This window comes from Aquarana catesbeiana, linkage group LG07 (assembly GCF_042186555.1).
Source record: "Aquarana catesbeiana isolate 2022-GZ linkage group LG07, ASM4218655v1, whole genome shotgun sequence".
Taxonomy (NCBI): Eukaryota; Metazoa; Chordata; class Amphibia; order Anura; family Ranidae; genus Aquarana; species Aquarana catesbeiana.
Genome location: NC_133330.1, coordinates 95,265,041 through 95,280,094, shown reverse-complemented (window position 1 = coordinate 95,280,094; position 15,054 = coordinate 95,265,041). Strand labels below are relative to the sequence as shown.

At 42.6% G+C, this 15,054-nt stretch overlaps 1 protein-coding gene across 1 annotated transcript in view; it reads left to right on the top strand.

The window, feature by feature from the left end:
- The window catches only part of SFMBT1 (Scm like with four mbt domains 1), a 233,687-nt gene that overhangs the window by 176,995 nt on the left and 41,638 nt on the right, over window positions 1-15,054 (top strand). Inside the window, exons 12-14 of the mRNA XM_073592509.1 lie at window positions 10,167-10,280; window positions 12,068-12,107; window positions 13,487-13,542. Of these exons, the coding sequence (XP_073448610.1) occupies window positions 10,167-10,280; window positions 12,068-12,107; window positions 13,487-13,542 (210 nt within the window). The remainder of the gene's footprint in view (window positions 1-10,166; window positions 10,281-12,067; window positions 12,108-13,486; window positions 13,543-15,054) is intronic.

The following is a 15,054-nucleotide window of genomic DNA, read 5'->3' as shown; positions in this document are numbered from 1 at the left end:
AGGTCTCTGTAGATGTGCTGGCACAATTATTAAAAGCAAACTCTGCCCATGGCAGGACGTTGACCCACTCCACCTCATCATTGGCCATCAGACAGCGTACCATCTTCTCTAGAGTCTGATTAGTCCTTTCTGTTTGGCCGTTTGTCTCAGGACGATATGCTGAAGAATATGATAACTTAATCCCCAGCTGAGAGCAAAGGGCCTTCCAAAACTGGGCTATAAACTGAGAGCCATGGTCTGAGACAATGTTAATTGGTGCCCCATGGAGCCTGAAAACGTGTTTAATGAATAAAGATGCCAGTTCTTTAGCAGATGGAAGTTTCGGAAGTGGGACAAAGTGGGCCATTTTACTGAAACTGTCTACCACCACCCAGATCGTGGAACATCCCTGGGACGGAGGCAAGTCAGTGATAAAGTCCATAGATAAATGGGTCCAGGGACAGGCAAGTATTGGTAGAGGACGTAGGAGACCGGGCGGCTTAGAGGTACTGCTATTGCTTCTGGCACAAACTTCGCAAGCCTGAACGAAGGCTAACACATCCTGACTAATAGATGGCCACCAGAGGTTGCGAGAGATAATCTCAAAACTTTGTCTAAACCCTGGATGTGCTGCAGGTTTTGATGCATGTACCTGCTGCAATACCTGCAAACAAAGAGCCAGGGGCACAAAAAGTATACCAGAGGGAGTGGAGGGAGGGGCTTCAGCCTGTGCAGGTAACAAGGCCTCAGAGATGTCAGTCTGGGTGAAAGCCAAAATCCTATTCTCAGAGATAATGGGTTGTGGAGGAAGCGGAGGACTCTGATAAAAAGCTGCGAGACAAGGCGTCAGCCTTAATGTTTTTTGGCCCTGGTAAATATGAAATTGTTAGGTCAAATCTGGAGAAGAACAATGACCACCTGGCTTGACGTGAGTTCAGTCTTTTAGCAGAACGGATGTATTCAAGGTTTTTGTGGTCAGTCAGAACTATGAATGGATAGCGAGCTCCCTCCAGCCAATGTCTCCATTCCTCCAAAACAAGCTTTATGGCTAGAAGTTCTCTGTTGCCTATATTATAATTGCGCTCTGCTGGGGAATATTTATGAGACAAGTAGGCACAGGGGTGGATGGCAGCATTTACAGGATCCTTTTGTGACAAAAGCGCCCCACCCCTACTTCAGATGCATCTACCTCCACAATAAAAGGTAGCTCAGGAACAGGATGGCATAGGATTGGTGCAGAGGTAAAGGCTTTCTTTAACTGAGTGAAGGCTGCCTGGGCTTCAGTAGTCCATTTAAACGTAGTCGGAGTCTTCCTGGTGAGAGAGGTGATGGGATGTGCAATGGTGGCAAGGATCTTAATGAATTTTCGATAGAAATTTGCAAAGCCCAGGAAGCGCTGAACTGCCTTCAGGTCTGAAGGTGGTGCCCAGTCTAAAATGGCTTGAATCTTGGCTGGATCCATGGTGAGGCCTGTGTCAGAAATTAGGTAGCCTAGGAAAGGTACTTGTTTAACATGGAATGAACATTTTTCAGGCTTTACAAAAAGGGAGTGAGTTTTTAATCGGGCCAATACCAAGCAGACATGCTTCTGATGTGTTTCAAGATTGGGAGAATATGTCAAAATATCGTCTAAATATACAAGCATGAAGCGACCCAACATGTCACGGAAAATGTCATTCATAAAGTTCTGAAAGACAGCTGGTGCATTTCTGAGCCCGAAAGGCATGACAAGACATTCGTAATGACCATCCTTGGTGTTAAAGGCTGTCTTCCACTCGTCACCTGCACGGATGCGCACCAGATTATAGGCTCCCCTTAAGTCCAGTTTGGAGAAGATTTTGGCTTCCTGGATTTGAGAGAACAATTCTGTGATGAGAGGAAGAGGATACCAATTGGGAAAAGTTATTTTATTTAGACCTCTGTAATCAACACAAAGTCTCAGTCCCCCATCCTTCTTCGGGATAAAGAAGCATCCTGCTCCTGCAGGAGAAGTGGAGGGACGGATGAAACCCTTAGCTAGGTTTTCTTGGATGTATTCTTGCAAGGCAAGATTCTCTGGCTCAGACAGTGGAAAGACTCTCCCTCGAGGAGGTGTAGTGTCAGGCAAGAGGTCAATGGGACAATCATAACTGCGATGAGGAGGTAAAGTGTCAGCAATCCCTTTAGAAAACACATCCCGAAAGTCCTTATAACAAAGTGGAATCTGTTCCATTCCCACTTGACAGGTAGCAAGTCGAACAGGGTGCTGGATGCAGTTTTTTACACTGATTGGACCAAGCCAGAATATTTCCTGTTCGCCAGTCAATTACAAGATCGAGCTTCTGAAGCCAAGGAAGGCCTAGGATCAAAGGAGTGGCTGGAGAGTCAATGACAAGACATGAAATCTTCTCCCAATGCAAAGCCCCCAATTGTAACTGGAAAGGGTTGGTGGATTGGAGCACTAGATCTTGTGAGAGAGGCCGATTATCCACGGAAATCAGGCGGACTGGGCAATCTAGAGCATGAGTTTCCAGGACGTGTAGGGCACGAATGGAGCATATGACCCTTGAGGCCACAATACAAGCAGAGTCCCATGTTACGCCGGCGCGTGTGTTCCTGGGCAGATAACCAGGTAGAGCCTAACTGCATAGGTTCTTCCTCAGATTTGGCACTGGAGGTGGAATAGTCAGGCGGCAAGGGAGGTATATAGTTTGCCACAGCTGTAGTTTGTTCTCGTCTCCTCTCTCACTGGTGACGGTCAATTCTAATGGCTAGACTCATAGCCTCCTCCAGTGAGGCTGGGTAGGAGAAGTTGACCAGAGCATCCTTAATTGCATCTGAAAGGCCCATTCTAAACTGGCTGCGGAGAGCTGCATCATTCCAGCCAGATTCCAGGGCCCACCTGCGAAACTCTGAGCAATACATTTCAACTGTGGTAGTTCCTTGCTTTAAGTTACGCAGGGTTGATTCTGCAGTAGCAGCACGATCTGGATCATCATATAGCAACCCTAGGGCTTCAAAGAAGGCATCTACTGTTAGCAAGGCTGGATGGTTTGGTTCCAGGTTAAAGGCCCAAGCCTGGGGGTCACCCTGTAGTAGAGAGATACGGATTTGAACCCTCTGAGTTTCAGGGCCAGGCTAGGATGGCCTTAACTTGAAATATAATTTGCAGCTGTTTTTAAAGTTGCAAAACCCTTTACAGTGACCAGAACACCGGTCAGGCAAAGGAATTTTTGGTTCAGATGGCGTTTTTGTAGCGGTGGTAATAGGAGATTGCACCTTGGTGAGGTCTGTGGCCATTTCCTGAACTTGATGGGATAAGCGGCAAAGTTCCTGTGCAAACAACTGAGCCTGCTCAGGATCCATGCTAGGTTTCCCTTATTATGTATGGCTCGTGTTAATGTCAGGCTAGGAGCATATAACAGGTAACAGTTCAGGTGTTCTGATTAAGCAAAGAGTTCAAAGAACAAGAGCACATACCATGAGCAGGTCTGAACAGAGCAGGTCAGCTGGGACTTGTAGTTCACTGCTGTAGATGAAGGTAGATGTTTGCTGGACCTTGTAGTTCACCGCTGCAGATGAGGATAGATGTTTGGTGCTTGTAGTTCACCGCTGCAGATGAAGGTACTACAGTAGAATCAGTCAAAGCGTAGTCTAGGCAAGCTGGGTCATACACAGGAAGATCAGAGTCCAAACGGTACCGAATCGGAAGCAAGCAAACAGGGTCAAACGAGCCGGGTCATACATGAAATACACAGAGCAGATATCAGCTGGATCAAACACAAGGTAAACTCTAACACGAGCACTGACTGAATGCTGATACAGGTGATTTAAAGGTGAGCTGGCCAATCACTGTTGTTTCCCAGGCAAAGGCTGTGTCAGGTGACCTGTGCTGGGTCCTAAAGGGATCCTATTACTGACACATAGCAAACATATGGAAGAAGGTGCTGTGGTCAAATGAGACCAAAATGTAACTTTTTGGCCTAAAAGCAAAACGCTATGTGTGGCGGAAAACTAACACTGCACATCACCCTAGACACAGCAACCCCACCGTGAAACATGGTGGTGGCAGCATCATGTTGTGGGGATGCTTTTCTTTAGCAGGGACAGGAAGCTGGTCAGTTGATGGATAGAGCCAAATACAGGGCATTCTTAGAAGGAAACTTGTTAGAGTCTGCAAAAGACTTGAGACTGAGGTGGAGATTCACCTTCCAGCAGGACAACGACCCTAAACATACAGCCAGAGCTACAATGGAATGGTTTAGGTCAAAGCATATTCATGTGTTAGAATGGCCCAGTCAAAGTCCAGACCCAAATCCAATTGAGAATCTGTGGCAAGACTTGAAAGTTGCGGTTAACAGAGGCTCTCCATCCAATCTGACAGAGCTCGAGCTTGTTTGCAAAGAAGAATGGGCAAAAATGTCACTCTCTCTAGATGTGTAAAGCTGGTAGAGACATACCCACAGACTTGCCGCTGTAATTGCAGTGAAAGGTGGTTCTACAAAGTATTGACTTAGAGTGGCTGAATACAAATACACGCCACACTTTTCAGATATTTTTCTTAATCGTACATCACGGGACACAGAGCCATAGTAATTACTATGTGGGTTATAGGCCACCTTCAGGTGATGGACACTGGCACACCCTAAGACAGGAAGTCTACTCTCTATATAACCCCTCCCACTACTGGGAGCACCTCAGTTTTTGTAGCAAAGCAATACACGTTTATACCAGAGGGGAGGGACCTCTGTGTCTCGTGATGTACTTCAAAGAAAAAAGGATTTTACAGGTAAGCTGTTAAGAAAAACATATTTTCTTAATCGTACATCACGGGACACAGAGCCATAGTAATTACTATATGGGATGTACCAGAGCAATGCCAACTGGGGGGAGGGAGACACAACAGAATTAGGGCAACATGAGACTAGAGGACTTATACTGCTACCTGCAGCACACTACGCCCAAAGGCGATATCCTCATGCCTTTTTACATTCCACTGATAAAATCTGGTAAATGTATGAACTGAAGACCAAGTTGAAGCCTTGCAGATTTGAACCATGGAAGCTTGGTGATGCACTCCCATGAAGCGCTAACAGTCCTAGTGGAGTGCGCTTTTGATTTGAGAGGGTGGAAACCTCCTCTTTAAACCATAAGCCTGAACAGTTACTTGCTGAATCCATTTAGAAATAGTAGATTTAGATGCCGCCTGTCCTTTTTCTAGGACCTTCAGGCAACACAACAAAACATCCGTTTTTCGAATCTGAGCAGTCGCCTTCAAGCAGACCTAGAGTGCCCTCACCACTTCAAGAGAATGTAGTAATTTCACTTCTGTAGAACAGGGTTCTGGGAAAAATGAAGGTAGAACAATATCCTGGTTCGGATAAAAACTAGACGCTACCCTCGGTAGAAAGTTAGGATGAGGATGCAATACAAAATACAACCTTATTCTTGTGAATAATCAAATATGGCTCTTTACAAGAAATAGCAGCCAACTCTGATACCCTTCTTGCAGAAGATATGGCTACCAGAAAATTAGTTTCCTTGTCAAAAGGACCAAGGGAATATGCTGTATCAGCTCAAAAAGGCTGTTTCAGCAATGCCGACAGAACTAAAGTCCCAAGGGTTCAGGGGTGACTTAACCGGAGGATTAAGCCGTGTTACCCCCTGAATGAGCTACGAACTAAAGAATGCGAAGCAAGTGGTTGTTGAAATAATATAGATAAGGCCAAAACTTGGCCTTTGATAGTACGCAAGGCCAGCTTCATTTCTAACCCCATCTACAGAAGTCAAGAATTCTACCTATGACATACACACCAAGCTTCCATGGTTCAAATCTGCAAGGCTTCAATTTGGTCTTCAGTCCATACATTTACCAGATTTTATCAGTGGAATGTAAAAAGGCATGAGGATATTGCCTTTGGGCGTAGTGTGCTGCAGGCAGCAGTATAAGTCCTCTAGTCTCATGTTGCCCTAATTCTGGTGTCTCCCTCCCCCCAGTTGGCATTGCTCTGGTACATCCCATATAGTAATTACTATGGCTCTGTGTCCCGTGATGTACGATTAAGAAAATAGGTTTTTCTTAACAGCTTACCTGTAAAATCCTTTTTTCTTTGAAGTACATCACGAGACACAGAGGTCCCTCCCCTCTGGTATAAACGTGTATTGCTTTGCTACAAAAACTGAGGTGCTCCCAGTAGTGGGAGGGGTTATATAGAGAGTAGAATTCCTGTCTTAGGGTGTGCCAGTGTCCATCACCTGAAGGTGGCCTTTAACCCACATAGTAATTACTATGGCTCTGTGTCCTGTGATATACTGCAAAGAAAAGGATTTTACAGGTAAGCTATTATAAAAATCCTATTTGTGAAAAAAATTTGAAAACCATTTATCATTTTGCCTTCTACTTCACAATTATGTGCCACTTTGTGTTGGTCTATCACATAAAATCCCAATAAAATATATTTACGTTTTTGGTTGTAACATGACAAAATGTGGAAAATTTCAAGGGGTATGAATACTTTTTCAAGGCACTGTATATTTGGACATAGGTAGAACTTTCATACTTTTGGCTCTGTATGCCACCAGAATAAGATTAAAATGAAATAATCCAAATTAATTTGAAGTGCAGACTTTCAGCTTCAATTCAAGGGGTTGAACATAATTATCAAGTACAAATTTTAGGAACTGCAACCATTTTTATACACAGTCCCCCCATTTTCAGGGGCTCAAATGTAATTCGGCAAATGAATATAATCATAAACAAAATGTTCATTGTTAATATTTTTGTTGAGAATCCTTTACTGGCAATGACTGCCTGAAGTCTGGAACCTTTCTCATGCATTGCCAGGCTCTAACTGCAGCTGTTTTCAGTTGTTCTTTTATGGGTATTTCTGCCTTAAGTTTTGCCTTCAGCAAGTAAAATGCATGCTCAGTTGGGTTGAGAGCAGGTGATTGACTCGGCCATTGCAGAATATTGCACTTCTTTTCCTTCAAAAGCTCCTGGGTTGTTTTTGCAGTGTGTTTTTGGATCATTGTCCATCTGTACTGTGAAACTTTGCTGCATTTGGCTGACTCTGGGCTGATAGGATATCTCTAAACACTGCAGAATTCATCCGTCTTCTGTCACATCATCAATAAACACCAATGAACCAGTGCTACTGGAAGCCATGCATGCCCATGCCATCACACTGCCTCCGACATGTTTTACGGATGACGTTGTGTACTTTGGATCAAGAGCTGCTCCAAGCCTTCTCCACACTTTTTTTTTCTTCCTGTCATTCTGGTACAGATTAATCTTAGTTTCATCCGTCCAAAGAATGCTTTTCCAGAACTGGTCTGGCTTTTTAGATGTTTTTTCTGCAAAGTCTAATCTGGCTTTTCTATTCTTTAGGCTTATGAATGGCTTGCACCTTGTGGTGAACCCTCTGTATTTGCACTTTTGAAGTCTTCTCTTGTTTGTAGACTTTGACAATGATACTCCCACCTCCTGGAGAGTGTCCTTCACTTGTCTGGATGTTGTGAATGGGTTTTTCTCTACCATAGAGAGGATACTGCGATCATCCACCACTGTTGTCTTCCATGGACATCCAGGCCTTTTTATGTTGCTGAGCTCACCAGTGTGTTCTTCTTCTTTCCTCAGAATGTACCAAACTGTTGATTTGGCCACTCCTAATGTTGCTGCTACTGCTGCTATTAGAGGGATTATTTATATCCCTCTAAACTTCCTCTCTTCCCTGTTCAGGGATTAGCTCTCCTTCCTTTCTCTTCTACCCCCCCCCCCCTTTCCCCTTTTGTTGTTACATTATGTTAGATTATCTTTTATTTTGCACAATTCTTAGATTTAAGCGCTTGTATGCGTCCCCCGGGTCTGCCGTGGGGTGACTACCCCTTCGGGTGCCCCTGCCGTGCTGCTATAACCAATTGCTGGCTACTCCGGGTAAGCAATGCAAGGACCCTAAATCCCCAATCCCCAACTCACATCCAAGGTAAGTATTGACTGTAAACATAAAGGTGTATGTCAAATAGTCTGGAGTAGTAGGTAAAATACAAGTGTAATGACATAGACAAATCTATATGTAAATATAAGACTAGAGCCAGGAATGGCATGGACAAAAGGACTGTAGGGAGATGTGGTAAAGAGATACCAGAAACTGGCATGGGTGAAAATAAAAAGGGTAACAGGAAGAAGGAAGAAAAAAGAAAGATGAGAAAGAAATTAAGTGCAAGTATAGAAAAAAGCCTGTGTATATTTACATATAGATTTGTCTGTCAATACTCTTGTATTTTACCTACTACTCCAGACTATTTGACATACACCTTTATGTTTACAGTCAATACTTACCTTGGACATAATGAGACCAATAGGGATACACATTTTCCATCCATGCAATGCTTTCCCTCCAATCTGCCCTATGTGGGGTTCTTTCTGGCTCCGCCTCCTCAGCTCCCTGGTGAGGCACCTGCTGCCGCTGTCTGGAGGCTGCACACCGTTGGCTCGGTTATGTGTAGTGGTAAGTATGGGGCCTTTACTCATTAGGCCCCTCTTACCCTCTGCCTTAAAATACCAATATCATGCCATATATCCAATCTGTATCCTTTCACCTTAGGTACAATTCATACAAGTCTACCCCTGAAGAGCGAGCTGGGACTCGCGAAACATGTCGGGTACACGTGATGTCTGTATGTTATGTGATTATTTATACACAAATGTACCATTATTATCATTATTATTTTTATTCTACTCATTTATATGTACTCTGTATGAATTGGCTTTCTCTGATGATATTAATGAATGCACTACTTTTACTGAATAAATATATACTGTATTTACTGTTACCTTTTTTGGCTTAGCGATGCCCACCTCATGTAAAGTGCCAGGTCGAGATTTTTCCTTTTTGTTGCATATTTTAGGGATGGAGGTGTGTCACTGGTGACACCAGACCTTTATTTTTTTCTATATACAGAACATATAACCTTTTAATCACCTTAAAGCGGGGTTCCACCCAAATTTTGAACAATATCTGTATGTATTCTCTTCCTTGCCTAGATGCTGACATGCCGTTTAAAAAAATTTAAATCGCCGTAATTACCTTTTATTTTTCTATTCTTCTTTGCACTTCCTGGTTCTCCTCCCGTGGGAGTAGGCGTGTTTCTAGCCTCTCCCAGACTCCTGGGAGCTAGTCTCAGGCTTCCCAGGATGCCACTGAGCATGTGCGGGAACGAGCGGTGAATGCTGGGAGCACAGCATTCACCACATCCAGGAAATGCTTGTGGGCTTCAAATGCCCACAATGAAGATGGAAACCGCCTGCAGTGAATAATATAAGTTATTCTTTCCGACGAAATCTGACACAGGTGGACATATTACACACAATATGTGAGTATGTAATGCTGAGAAGAAAAGTTTGTGAATGAACTAAAAAAAAAACGATAGGTGGACCCCCGCTTTAAGGGGTATATGTGAACAGATGCACAGAGGGATAGGTACCCAATATCTTCAAAACATATATTAAATACCTTCCCACTGAGGCCTCAATACACAGACCAAAAAGCTGTCTATAAACTTTACATTCAATAACAGTGTAAAATTAAGCATCTACGCAAATGGCTCCCCCTAGGAAATAATACAGAGATCAACTAGTGAGTAGAGCAGCAATTCTTAGTAAAAGAAGAAGATGATTGCTTTTACTTTTACTAAGAAATGCATTCTATGCATTAGGGTACAAAAGCTCCTGTTTGTAGCTTCCCCCCCAGCTCCCCTTATACTTTCCAGAGTCTGATGTCGATCCAGCATTGTTCTCAAGAGCAGCATCACTGCTCTTTCTGTCTTTCCTCACATGCTCAGAGGCCATAGCAAGAGCCATTGGCTCCTGCTGCTACCAATTCCAGCCAGTGAGAGGGAGGGTGGTAGTTTACTGAGCTGCACTCTGAGTGTCAATGAACACACATAGCGTGGCTTGGGAGCGAGCCAGCATGAGTGCCCCCTTGGCAAGGGGCTTGCTATGAATGTTGTTGGGATTGGTGGGTGCAGGAACACCAGTAAGAGACCCAACAAGAGAAAGACTGGGGCTGCTGGGTGCTAAACCATTGTCTGTCTGTTATTTAAATAAAAACTGTATTTACAATCACGTTAATGTCAAAAGAGTATGTTTGACATTTTGTTGAAAACTTGTGGTAAATGTGTGAATACTGAGTTCTAATTCATTACATCAGGTGTAAAGACTCCAGTTCCTGAGTGCATTGTGCATGTGGAATCCACGGACATCTTTCCAATGGGATGGTGTGAGACAAATGGACATATTCTATGTACTCCACCTTGCATTAAAGGTAGGACTTTTTTGGTTTAAAGATTATGGAATTTGATAATGGTCAAAGGTGGCATTGCACGTCAATGACTTGCAATCCCACCTTTGACAGGCATTGTTTGATTCAGTGTTCCTCTACTTCTGTTTAAGTGACAGCTATAAAACTTTGGATTTTCACTTTCTGAGGTAGATCTCTCCAGAGAAATATAGCAATAAAAGCTTTGCAGGGGTTATGATTTTACCAGTCTGTCCAGTTTTGCAAAAAAAACCTGGGCTTGAGTGCTGCTTTAACTTTTGAATGTTCATTCCTATCAGAAGAAACCTGTAAGAAATGAGATGGGAACTGCCATAGCTGACCTCCTTGTAAAAATACTAATGGTCGGCCTGTTTCTGACTTTGGTACTGACTGAACCACAGATGTAGAACAAGCTTACTTCAAATGGAATTACAGTAAATGTAGAAATCTTGATCTGCGTATGGGGAAGTTCTCAAGCTGGATCAGAGTGACTGCCATACAACTTGCATATCCAGAAGGTGGCTTCAGCAATTCCAGCCTTCTAAATCTCTTAATGTGGGTTTCCTTTAAGTGCCAAACCAGCAAGAATTTACTTTAGTGATGTCAGCCCAGTAAAATATTAATTTCTACTGTTTTCTTTGGATTTACTACACTACACTTTTTACTGAATAAACCTTGTGTGTAAATGAAGATCAGATGTAGGTCTGGAACAAGGCTGTACCATGCAGCACTTGTTATAGCCAAAGCTCTGGGGAAAAACAGTATAGCCAAAGCTACTGTCAGTCACCAGCTCTCTGCTCTGGCCCTCCAGCGCTCACTGGAATGCTGGGCTGTGGAGGGGCAGAAGACTAGCTCAGGTTGAGGAAGCTGCCGGTCCAGGAATCTGGGCAGATCCCAATTGTAAAGTCAGGATCTTTCCCGAGCCTGGATCGGCTGAGTGATGTCAGCTGACAGGGGGTCACAGGAGTGCAGAACACATGACCATGTGACCCACTGTCAGCTGACGTCACTCAGCTTGGCCAGACTCGGGAAAGCTTTCTGGACCAGCAGCTGGCTTAGCCTGACCTAGCCTCCCACCCCCTCCACAGCCCAGTGCTCCAGTGAGCACTGCAGGGCCAAAGCAGATAGCTGGTGACTGGCACCACTCTCTGCTCAGAGTGGAGGGTGAGAACTGAGTGATCAGCAGTGTTTGATCACTTAGTTCTTGGAGTAGAGCCGGCAGGCGACTGCTGCAGCTGGGATCGGTGCTGCAGCCATCTAGGTGAGTGTGTGATTTCACTTTTAAAATCATGTGTGAGCTTAATTATCTGAAAGTGTTCAGTTTGCTTTTTGATAAGGAAAATAATTCTGAACATCACTTGCTCTGCTATTCAGATGGTCACGTGTTAAGCCTAGTACACACTATTAGTAGTTTTTTTTTTTTGTTCAACCCAGTAGGGCTGAATGAATAAAAACTGGCAGCTCTAGAGGTGCTGCTGTACTAACCATGTGATGTTAGTACAGCGATCTCCCCTGCTGTGCTATTGTGTTCTGACACCAGAACACTACGATCTTGAGCTGAGCGGTAGACCTTTTTCGGTCATGCCCCATCGACATGGCCTTGTCCAACAGGATGCAGTACACACGGGCTGAATGTCAGTCGGTTTCTATTGAACCGGCTGATGCCGCCCGACCTACGGCCCATGTTTATTAGGCTTTAGGATATTTCCAGAGAAGAGTCTGTTCGGTTTCTTAGAATATGATCCTATTAGCACTCGTAGGTAAAACTATGCTGTTCTTTTTATGTGTTATAGCAAAAATCCGGAAGAAAGCAACAAGTCACTCTGAGAAGCAGTAAGTAGAATAATTTCATACTTTGTCTGAAATGACCTTCCTTTCCAGTTATGTGGCGTAAATAACTGTACAGTGTCAGCAAACAAAATAGGAATGTTACAGTTATATCCAAAGTAGGACAGCTCTATTCCTGGCTATATACATGTGGATGTGTGTGTTTTCATTCAAACCCTTGGAAGATCAATTTTCCCTGGCATGTTTAGCCAATATCCATGTCATGTCGTTTACCTAAAGATATTTAACAAGTGTTCAGTCTTGATTCTTCAAAATTTGTGGAGAACAGGCATCCATTTCATATTTTCCAAATTGCTGGGTGTTGTGATGGTTTTTTTTTTATTTTTTTATTTATTTTTTTATAGTATGTGTATATGAACTGATGCCCAGAGAAAACTCATAATGAAAATGTTCTGGAAATGGCAGAAATGCTTTTTGCTTTATATTATCAAATAGCTTCAACAATTGTAAGTGTGATAGACTTTAATACATAAGTGCTGTGTCCAATACAGAGAACTGCTGTCAGTGTGGATGCTTTTGTCAACTAAACCAAAGAGCACTCACACATGTGATTTTGTAAAATGTGTAGTAGCTCCATTTTTTTTTTTTTTTTTCTGCTTTAAAAAAAATTGCAGTCAATGAAAGAATCTGTCACAGCAGTTCATAGCTCATTTGCTGAGCAGTTGACTTTTTTGCAGTGTTTTGAAGCTAGCTACAGAATTACCAGCTTAACGACCCGTACACACGATCGAAAATCGTACATAAAATTCTGCATTCTAATCGATTTGTACGATAATCGGAACGTTGGTACAGAGCTTTCGAGAGCCGATCAGGACAGTTCATCAGATATTATTCTATCGGACGTGCACAGAAATTTTTTTCGTACGATGCCAGATCGTATAATTTTCGCTTAATCAGTACACCTATTGTTTCGAAAATGCAATACAAATGCATTACAACACATGACATCACTTCCGAATTTTTATGTTGTCCTAGGGGAATTTTCGTGACTTTAGTAAACTAATCAGATTCGACGTGAGATTAGCATGCAAAAAAAAAACGGACGATCATTCGTCCTATAATCAGATCGTGTGTACCAGCATTAGTCGCTAATTATGTTCAGTTGCAAGTGTTTATGGTACACCAGAATTCGTAGCTGCATAGAGAAGGATTGCAGTCAGCTATAGAAGCAACCCACTAGTTACCAATCCCTGAAGAAAAGAGGTTTGTAGCTGCTACAGATCATTGCTGCATGGTTGCTGGTGTGACAACGTTTTACATAAAACAGACTAAAACATGGGTTTCATTTAGTTTCCCAGATATTTTAAGCTAAAAAAAATAAAAAATAAAAAATAAAATGATCAAATATTCTGCTTTTTCCCCAGAAATCTGCCTGCTAAGAATGGACTGAGTGGTACAGATACTACCACCTGCAACACAAGTAAGAATTTCATATGCCATACATGGAATTTTAAACTGTGCAGGAATATGTTTTGGGGTAACAAATGCTTTAGCCCCGGAAGATTTTACCCCCTTAATGACCAGAGCATTTTTTATGATACAGCACTGCGTTGATTTAACTAAAAGTGGCGCGGTCGTGCAGCGTTGTACCCAAACAAAGTTGAAGTCATTTTTTTCCCCACAAATAGAGCTTTCTTTTGGTGGTATTTGATCACCTCTGCGGTTTTTATTTTTTGCGCTATAAACAAAAAAAGACTGACAATTTTGGAAAAAAAAGCAATATTTTTCACTTTTTGCTATAACTGACTGAATGACTTCAGATGTGTTTTCACAAAATTTAACCAGGCTTGGATGTTTTTCTTGGTAAGAAAAGGCTTTTGTCTTGCAACTCTAACCCATAGCCCAGACATATGAGGAATAAGGGAGATTGTTGTCACATGTACCACACAGCCAGTACTTGCCAGATATTCCTTCAGTTCCTTTAATGTTGCTGTAGGCCTCTTGGCAGCCTCCCTGACCAGTCTTCTTCTCGTCTTCTTGTCTTTTCATCAGTTTTGGAGGGGCATCCAGTTCTTGGTAATGTCACTGTTGTGCCATATTTGATGATGACTGTCTTCACTGTGTACCATTGTATATCTGATGCCTTGAAAATTCTTTTGTACCCTTCTCTTGACTGATACCTTTTAACAGTGAGATCCTTCTGGTGCTTTGGAAGCCCCCTACGGACCATGGCTTTTGCTTTAGGATGCAACTAAGAAAATGTCAGGAAAGACCTACTAGAACAGCTTAACTTTATTTGGGGTTAATTGGAGGCACTTTAAATGATGTCAGGTGTGAACTGACTCCTATTTAACATGAGTGTGAATGTGATTGCCTAATTCTGAACACAGCTACATCCCCAGTTATAAGAGGGTGTGCACACTTATGCAACCCCTTTTTTTTTTACTTCCTCCCCTAAAAGATTTTAGTTTGGTTTTCCATTGAGTTGTAGAGTTTATATTTCACATTAAAAGTGGAAAACATTCTGAAATGATTTAGCTTTGTCTAATTTTTTTACATCACAGAAACCTGACATTTTAACCACTTGCTTACCGGTCACTTAAACCCCCCTCCTGCCCAGACCAATTTTCAGCTTTCAGCGCTGTCACACTTTGAATGACAATTGTGCAGTCATACAACACTGTACCCAAATTACATTTTTATCATTTTTTCCCCACAAATAGAGCTTTCTTTTGGTGGTATTTAATCACAGCTGGGATTTTTATTTTTTGCTACACAAACAAAAAAAGATGGAAAATTTTGAAAAAAAAAATCATGTTTAATAGCTTGTTATAAAATTTTGCAAACAGGTAATTATTCTCCTTCATTGATATGCGCTGATGAGGCTGCAATGGTGGGAACTGATAGGCTGCACTGATGGGGACAGATAAGGTGGCACTGATGGGGACAGATAAGGTGGCACTGATGGGGACAGATAAGGCGGTACTAATGG